The following is an 8,951-nucleotide window of genomic DNA, read 5'->3' as shown; positions in this document are numbered from 1 at the left end:
ATACTTTATTTTCAACTTTTTGATTATTTCCTTAATTTCTATTGAAAATAAATGCCTTTACGATGTGATACGAGATTTGAAAAGGGAGAAAAAAAAGTTTGGCAAAAGGTGGGCTCGAACCCAGGTCGATCGCGTCCAGAAGCCAACGTCAAGCGCTTATCCATCTGCATCACCGGAGCTAATGTTTTACAGCCACTTTTAACTAAAGCTAAATAGACACCCGTATTTTTTGATTGACAGGTGTCTCGTCCAGTCAGCGGTGAGTAATCCCAAACCAATAGCGCTGTCTCAAACTATACCTACCTTTTCCGGTTTATCTGATTTGTCGTTGTGTTTTCTGACTTGTTCATTTGTTTTCAGATTTGTCGTTGTGCTTTCTGACTTGCTATTTTGTTTTCGAGTTTGTCATTGTGTTTTCTGACTTGTTATAATGTTTTCTGAATTGTTGTTGTGCTTTCTGAATTGTTATTTTGTTTTTTTAGACTTGTATTTGCGTTTGTAATTTGTTATTTTCAGAATTGTGATTTGCTTTGCACTTCTCTGCCACCGTAAGTTTCCCCTAAAGGTCATTGCACTGAAGGAACGTGCTGAAAATACTTAGCTTTGATCTGATTGGTCAACTCAACTGGCTGTGCGTAAGCGGCGTCTGGGCGGAGTCTTTTGATGCGTGTTCTGTATTCTGTGGAACAGGAGTGAGCTGCTGTGTGTTTACACGTGAGGCGAGTTGAAGTTTGTCACTTGAAGAGGTTTGAGCAGCACGCTGACTGCAACTTAATAGACGAAAATTAAACTTATACCTATAAGAAACAAAAAGGAACCAGATCACAGCAAATGGAAAATGCTCGTTCCAGGATGTAGAGAATGATGTTTCTATTTTTAATTGATTCGTTAAAATAAGATTGACGACTGAAAAACGCTGAAGAACCGTAATGGGTCAACGATGTGACTCTGGTGCGAAACAAACAAATGTGTGATCGTGGATTTTCCGTGACTGTGTAATTCTGCACGTTGCGTCACACTGGACTTTTTTGCTTGCACGAATGCCGTGAGCGATGGCATGGCAGAATGTAAAAGTGCACTTTGTTATAGTACTTTACATGTGGACATGCTCTCAAGGTGAGCAAAATATTTCGTTTTCAATATTTAATTCGATCATATACATGTAAGTAACAATATATTGTTATTTGTGCAGTAAAGTGCTTTGTTTCATAATTTAAAACCTTAAAACGTATTTTTCTAAAACCATATATTGTTTTCAATTACATATATAGTTTTAATTTGAACTATATCTCGTTTTAAATTATGAAAGAATGTATTTTATTTCGTAAATCACAATACTTGCATCGGAAAAGTTCTAGCAGCATTTGTTGGCAGATGCCACAAGCACATTTATTCATTATGAGCCCCAAATTTCTTTTGGTCACTTTATTTCAAGACAAATTAGTGCTTTTCATCAGCAGTAAACAAAACAGCAAATATTCTCATAATAGACCATTGAATTCATGTTAAACTTTCTCTGCATGTTTTTATGCATCGGAGTTCATCATAGCTCTGTTGCCTCAACTTGTACTTCTTGTCTTTTCTTTATTTGTTCAGCCTCTTGTGAAGTGGTTTTAAACTGCTGGTGGAATCAAGCTCTTCCTGTGGGCCGCAATGTGTCTGTTGTGTGCCACATGCGTACACTGGCAAGAGCAAACCGTTGTGGTCTCTGCCAGCTTAATGTTATCACACAGAGCCACAGACATCAGTTTCCCAGCACATGTGCCAGTACCAAAGAAACCTTCAACTTTTCTATAGCAACAGAAGACAGGGAGCAAATTCACTGCATGTGCAATGGAAGTACAGCAGATACATGCAACATTACAGTACGAGGAGGCTGTGAGTATGACAGAATTGACCATTTATCTGCCTCATTACTAGCTCTGGAAATGTTTAGTTCACAAGAGGGTCCCAGAGGGGAATTGTTTACCAGAAAAACTGTATAATCACATTCACATGCTGCGTTTGGGTGCTCATAAACAGAAGTCTTCCGTCTAGCTCTGACACATTGTTTCTAAGCCCTCTGGGATTCCTTGCCCTATATGAGTCCGTTGTAAGTGCACAATACTGGGTAGTAACTGATTACTAAACCGGATTCCAAAAATGTAATACTTGTAATTAGATTCTTACATTTTTAAATACTCAAAATCGGACTACAGTTGATTAGTTTGATCAATTTCTTTATTACTTATTATTCACAAAGTAGCAAGCAGTAAATTATTCATAAAACATTTGTATTTTTATATTAATATGGTACAAAATCATCCTGTAATGTGATAAACAAGGGATAAAGTACTCAAAAAGTAGTCAGATTATATTACCTAAAATGTGTAATGTAACAGATTGTGTTACTAACTACAATGTTTATAATGTAATCTATATTCAGAAATGGACTACGGTAGACTTTAGTCAGGTTAGACACCATATTGAATTCAACACGGATGAAAACGAGGCTGTGAAGGATAGACTTGCAGTCTTTGCGATGGCACGCACTGTGGAAAGGTCCTAGATCATGCAATTTTCACAACTTTCGAAACTTTTATGACGTTTTTGACTACCAAGAGCTTTTATCCGAAAGACGTTTCGTCAGCTAAACAATTGGTATGTTGTTAAACAACAATATATTCCACCGAATGCACTGTACTTCTATCCCTCACAGCCTCATTTTCATTCCTGTCAAAGATTAAACATGGCGCTACCCTGACTAAGGTCTATTTGTAAGTAATCCACCCAGCACTGTAAGTGCATTACTGAAAGTTGTAGAGCATGGGTTGATTCCCAGGAAATGCATTAATTGACAAATTGACATACTTTAATGCAATGTAAATATGTAGCTGTTAAGTATCTTATTTTGTAATAGAGCTTAATTTGTTTTGAACCTGGAACAGTCTTTGAGAAATGCTTATGTGTTGGGATGTTGTCCAAAATTAGACAAGGATGGGAAGTGTGCGACACCCTGGTGGCATTCTTTTGCAGATTTCCCCACATGACTTCCTGTTTTCTCAGTCTAAAAAGTAGTGGCGCTCTTGCAGCACACTGTGTTGGTTTTTTTTTCTTTTGGTTGGCTTCCCTCAACAAAGTTTGACATTCTTCCATCTTTTACAGATCCACCATCTCCCCCGTCCCGCCCTGATTGTGCTATTGAAGACTTGGAAGTAGAAGACATTTACTGCTCTTGGACCAAATCCAATGAGCCAATGATTCCAACTGTTTACACCCTTCACTGGAAAGATTATGATGGGTGTGTGTTTTCTTAATAGCACCACCAATTGCGTTATATATGGACATTGTGTTTGAGCATCTGACCATGTGTTTTTGTGTGTGTTTATATACAGGAATGTTAAATCCAGGGAAAGCAGTAGTGAGAGTGCAGTCATAAACCGGGCTGAGTATATGAAAAGTGCTTACACTACAGCATGGGTCACTGCCAAAAACGTGCTGGGTTCTGCACAGTCTGAAAATTCTGTCTTCGACACGGGCTGTATCAGTAAGTCATGTTTACTCTATTGTAAACCATCACTTGCTTTCTTTAAACCATGTACAATTTTATTACAATTTATTGACTCCATTTGAAGCACTGTAAAGCAGCCAGTGTACACACAATTCTAATGATTATTATTAATAAATGTAAAAAAGGAGTGCGTCACCTCCAGAGTCTCTCTGATATTCTTCTCCCTAGATATATACAAGAGTTCAAAGGTTTAGTGTCAGTAAGTCTTTTTTTATTTATTTATTTATTTATTTTTTAAAGAAATTACTATTGTTATTCAGCAAGGATCCATTAAATTGAATATTTCGAATATTTGAATAATTGAATATTGAAATATTTCAAATAAATACTGTTCTTTTGAATGTTCTTGTCAAAAGAATCTTTAAAAATATATATATATAATTGTTTCCACAAAATATTATACAGGACATCTGTAAAAATAATAAATGTTTCTTGATCAGCAAATCCGTATATAAAAATTATTTCTGAAGGATCAAGTAATGATGCAAAAAAATTCAGCTTTGTCATCACAGGGATACATTACATTTTAAATAATAAGAAAATAGAAAACGGTTATTTTCAATTGTGATTATTTCTCAAATCACAGTATTTCTGTTTTTACTGCGTTTTCGTCAAATAAATGCAGGCTTGTTGAGCACAAAAAAATTTCTTTCAAAAATATTTTAAAAATTCCAAAAAAATAAAAAAAGTGTTTTATCAGGCAAAAACTGTGTTAACTTTGTGCTAGCAAAAAAAAAAATTCTTTCTTAGAACGGCCAGACCCCCCATACGATATTAACCTCACCTCTGCACCGCTGGAGTTCATCTGGGACATGGACTGTGATATAATGGGCCCTTTAGACAAGAGCTGTCAAGTGCAGTACCATGAGAACAATCATATGGACTGGATTGAGGTGAGAGGAGAGAGAGAAACCAGATTGATTTGGCTCTATTCTAATTTGGAAGAATATTTCAACATTTTCCTTTAAGCTTTGATGTCACTGGCTTCAGGGGTGCAGCTCTGGCAAATTTGAATTCATGTGTTCAAAAGTGCTTTTGTAAATTGAGTTTGCATAAGCCATCTGCATAATGTAAAGTAAAGTTGAATGAAAATGTAATCGCATCCATTAAAGTATGTAGATTAAAAGAATCAATATGGGATTGTTCAAATATAAATCTCAATCAGATGCAGATAATAAACTAGTTCTAGGAGAAGCACAACAGCTTTTTGTATTTACTAGTTACATTTTTCACTTTGTTTGCTTCTTTAATGTAAATGTATTCTTGTCAAGATTATAAGAATACAATCAAAGATAATTCTTTAATTTTACCGATAGTTCAAACAAATTGTTTCTCTGTTGAATTCTCATTGTGCAGGTGGATGATTGCCAGGTCATGTTTGTGTTGGAGGATCCCCAGCCATTCACACAGTACAGTTTTCGTGTTCGATGCCACTGTGGACATGAAGAGAAAGTCATGAGTTACTGGAGTTCAGTGTATTCAGTCAGAACGCCTCCTGCAGGTCAGAGAAAGACCTCTCATTGCATTAATTGAAGACATTGATGCACTCATTTATTGCTCATTTATTGTTTTATTGAAGATGTTCACACAGCAGTAGGCCTGTCACGATAATAACTTTTTGTTGTGCGATATATTGCGCCAGAAATAATTGCAATAAGGGATGTTATTGTCATTTTAAGACCATTTTATGTCACTGAATATATAATCATAATGCAACAGCATAATAATGCAAGAAGGCCTACACGCTTCCAAATGACAACAAACTTTACATTTTTAAGAATATTTATTTAGATCATGGAAATTAGGTATCCAAATATTAGATACCTTAAAAAACTTGAATAAATAGTAAATAGACATTTTCTAACAAAAAGTGTAAAGTAACAAGTACAATAAAAGAAAACTGCACAAATAACTTGTTTGGAGATATTACCGTCTACAGATTTTTCCCTTACCTTCTTTTCTCTGTAAATTAAGGCTGCACACTATTGCTGAAAAACACAATCACTAGTACTTAGCAGTCAGATGTCCGTATGCACAAAGGCACCGGTCCCTAAACAAGACCACATATCTGCAGATGAAACTTTTTTTTAGTAGAAGCATTTTTTAAACTTGAACTAGCACCTCATGACTACACCACATTATGTACGAGAAGCTGCAAAAGACACCGGCGCAAGTGGAATGCAAAAAACACGGTGACATTAATTTTTTAAGTACATATAATGGGCGATATATTGCATCACCAAAAATGATTGAGGTCATATACATATATTGCGCGATAAGTCGATGTATTGATTATTGCGACAGGCCTACACAGCAGTAGAATATGGATGTCTCTCCTGTTTTAGAGTCCTAAATACAAAAGCAGTTTGGATTAAAACAAGAGCCACCACCATGTTCTGTATCCAGAATGACTCCCTGTAATGTTTTGGATCGTTTGGCTCTCCAAGGCTACATTTATTAGATCAAAAAATACAGTAACAACAATGAAATGATATTACAGTTTATAATAACTGTTTATATTTAAAATGTACTTTATTCAGTCGTTTAGCATTTCTTTCAATCTTTTTTTCTTAATATTGTGGCATATAACAAAATCAGTGATGATGATTCTGTCTGTAATATTCTCTCTTTTCAGCACCAGTTGGACAGCTGGATGTTTGGAGTGACTGTGCCCCTAATTCTGACAAGTCTTCCTGTAAAGTCTATTGGAAGGTAGACCATACTCCCATAATGTTTCAATCTATTTGGTTCTTGTTTAGTGGGTCTGTCACAATTCAGTAGATCATGCATGAGCAGTCAACATTTGTCTGTCTCTCGCTGTCATTTGCTTTCTCTCAGGAAATGCCCCTGTCTCAGGCTAGAGGGGAAATTATCAGCTATGTTGTAATGCTGAAGCTTGAAAATGGCACACAGGTCACCATGCAATGGAGAGACACTGAAAGTCTGCATCCTGCTGAACAGAGCTGCCTGCAGCTCAGATGTTTCCCACTCAAGCCGGGTGTTATGGGAGTTTTTGTGTCAGCCAACACCTCAGTGGGCACATCGGACCCCACATTCATGCCATTTGCCGTGAGGGGTATGTCAAAGCGAAATTCTGATTGAAAGTTACAAAGTTCAATTAAACATTGTAGGAAATTGTAGTCATTTGCATTTGTCTCTAATTGTGTTGAAGGTATGCTTAAAAATGTTTCTACGTATTACATTTCTATAATGTAAGGCTATATTCAAGACTGTTCAGAAGTTTGGGGTCAGATTTGAAAGAAAATTATACTTTTATTCAGCATGGATGCATTAAATCAGGGGTTTTCAACCTGTGGGGGGCCCGAGTATCAGTTAATTCAGATACTTCCCTTGAGAATTTATGAATATGAGTTAACAAATCTTTAGCCATCCACTAGGGGGCAATCTGACTCCCACTGCTAGTCGACAGTTAGAGCAGAGTTGGCTCCAGTATCAGTCACGCTCAGTGTTGCCAAGTCCGCGGTTTTCCCCTGGAATTGTGCTACTTTGAAGGGGTCATATGATGTTATTTTAAAGATCATTATTTGGTGTAACAGAATATGTTGACATGGTTTAATGTTCAAAAACACATTCTTTTTCAAATATCTTTGGATTTGAGACTTTAGTCTTTGCAACTTTACAGATCTTCTTTATGCACCAAGAGCTTGTAACACTCCAAAGAGAAAGAAAAAATTTGAAATCGCATCATATGACCCCTTTAACACTTGTCGCGTTTTGTAGTTTTGGGCTAGTTTTGAGTAGTAATTAGGCGGGTTTTGTTGTGAAAACCTGGCAACCTTGGTCACGCTTATTGACAGTGTAAGATGATTTACGATTAGCCGTGTCGGAAATCCAACCACGGATTGGCATGTTGTTATCTCAGAAACAGGCTCAGCCATTACATTGAATCAGGTAAACTGGTTATATATTTATGTTTCAGTATAATTACGCACGCTATACTGGGGTGGTTCTAAACCCTTTTTAGGTGGGTTTCAGCCCCTCTATCTGTCACCTTAGCCCCCCAAAACTATCTTAACGATTAGGCCAGTGCTGCTTCCTCGAGAACGTTTTTCATTATCACGTGTTTTAAGTCTTGTTAGTTTAAACATTAAAGTAATTTTAAGCCATTTAAGCTCAAGACATCTCAATACGGTACTCATGCACTGTGATAGAGCGTTTCGATGTGCACCGCTCACACACCTGAAGTGCACAAACAGATAGCCTTCTCAGACAGCAGGTGAATACCAATGGCTGTCTTGACAAGTATCCTTGCAAGCACAGTCGGTTGTTTTAAGTGAATGTAAACGGTGAAGAAAATATCAAATGTACATCAGTATAACAGATCCGTGCATTTCTTATGTAAATAATGTTAATCAAAAAGAGCAAAAGAAAAATGGTTAGATGCTTTAATAGCTATAATGGATATTTGCTTTTATGTTAATGTTTATTAAGTAATTCGGTGTGACTACAGTAATGGGGGGGGGGCGCGAGTGAAATTAGACAAACTTGGGGGGGGGCGCATGTCCTAAAAGGTTGAAAACCCCTGCATTAAATTGATCAAAAGTGACAGTAAAGACATTTATAATGTTACAAAATATTTATATTTAAAAAAAAATGCTCTTCTTTTGAAATTTGTTCATCAGAGTATCACAGTTTCCACAAAAATATGAAGCAGCACAACTGTTTTCAACATTGATAATAATAATAAATGTTTCTTGAGCAGCAAATCAGCATATTAGAATGATTTCTGAAGGATCATGTGACACTGAAGACTGGAGTAATGATGCTGAAAATTCAGCTTTGCATCACAGGAATAAATTACATTTTAAAATACATAACAGTTATTTTAAATTGTAATAATATTTCACAATATTACTGTTTTTACTGTATTTTTGATCAAATGAATGCAGCCTTAACATTAAAATCTTACCGACCCCAAACTTTTTGAAAGGTAGTGTATAATTATATCTTCGATTATATCATTTTTATGCCCTGTAGGACAGACGACGCCTGAGGTGAATCTGAGTGTAATGGGTGAGAACCAGACGCTGCTGGTCTCATGGTCTGTACAGCGACAGTTCTCTGAGAGTGTCCTGGAGTATGTGGTACAGCACGTGTCTGTAGTACCTCACTCATGCCTGAACTGGGTCAGAGTAAACAGAACCCAGAGATCTGTCACACTCAAAGGTTTGTGTGTGTGTGTGTGTGTGTGTGTGTGTACTGGTTTATATATCCTGGTGGGGACTTAAACCTGACTACACACAGACTCATGGGGACTCGTGTCATGGTGGGGACCTAAATTGTGGTCCCCATGAGTACAAAAGCTTATAAATCATACAGAATTAAGTTTTTTAAAATCTAAAAATGCCGAACAGTTCCTGTAAGGGGTAAGTTTAGGGGT

At 36.6% G+C, this 8,951-nt stretch overlaps 1 protein-coding gene across 1 annotated transcript in view; it reads left to right on the top strand.

Annotated features, from left to right (window-relative positions):
- Positions 1-670: 670 nt before the first annotated feature.
- The window catches only part of LOC107568244 (interleukin-6 receptor subunit beta-like), a 14,121-nt gene continuing 5,840 nt past the window's right edge, over positions 671-8,951 (top strand). Inside the window, exons 1-9 of the mRNA XM_016254178.1 lie at positions 671-1,116; positions 1,597-1,878; positions 3,145-3,280; positions 3,375-3,526; positions 4,301-4,443; positions 4,907-5,051; positions 6,186-6,262; positions 6,389-6,626; positions 8,549-8,737. Coding sequence (XP_016109664.1) covers positions 1,053-1,116; positions 1,597-1,878; positions 3,145-3,280; positions 3,375-3,526; positions 4,301-4,443; positions 4,907-5,051; positions 6,186-6,262; positions 6,389-6,626; positions 8,549-8,737 — 1,426 coding nt within the window. The 5' untranslated portion in view covers positions 671-1,052. The remainder of the gene's footprint in view (positions 1,117-1,596; positions 1,879-3,144; positions 3,281-3,374; positions 3,527-4,300; positions 4,444-4,906; positions 5,052-6,185; positions 6,263-6,388; positions 6,627-8,548; positions 8,738-8,951) is intronic.

This window comes from Sinocyclocheilus grahami, unplaced genomic scaffold (genome assembly GCF_001515645.1).
Source record: "Sinocyclocheilus grahami isolate Dianchi unplaced genomic scaffold, SAMN03320097.WGS_v1.1 scaffold1227.1, whole genome shotgun sequence".
In the NCBI taxonomy this organism is placed as follows: domain Eukaryota; kingdom Metazoa; phylum Chordata; class Actinopteri; order Cypriniformes; family Cyprinidae; genus Sinocyclocheilus; species Sinocyclocheilus grahami.
Note: the sequence above shows the minus strand (reverse complement) of the source record. Positions and strands in the feature narration are given on the sequence as shown.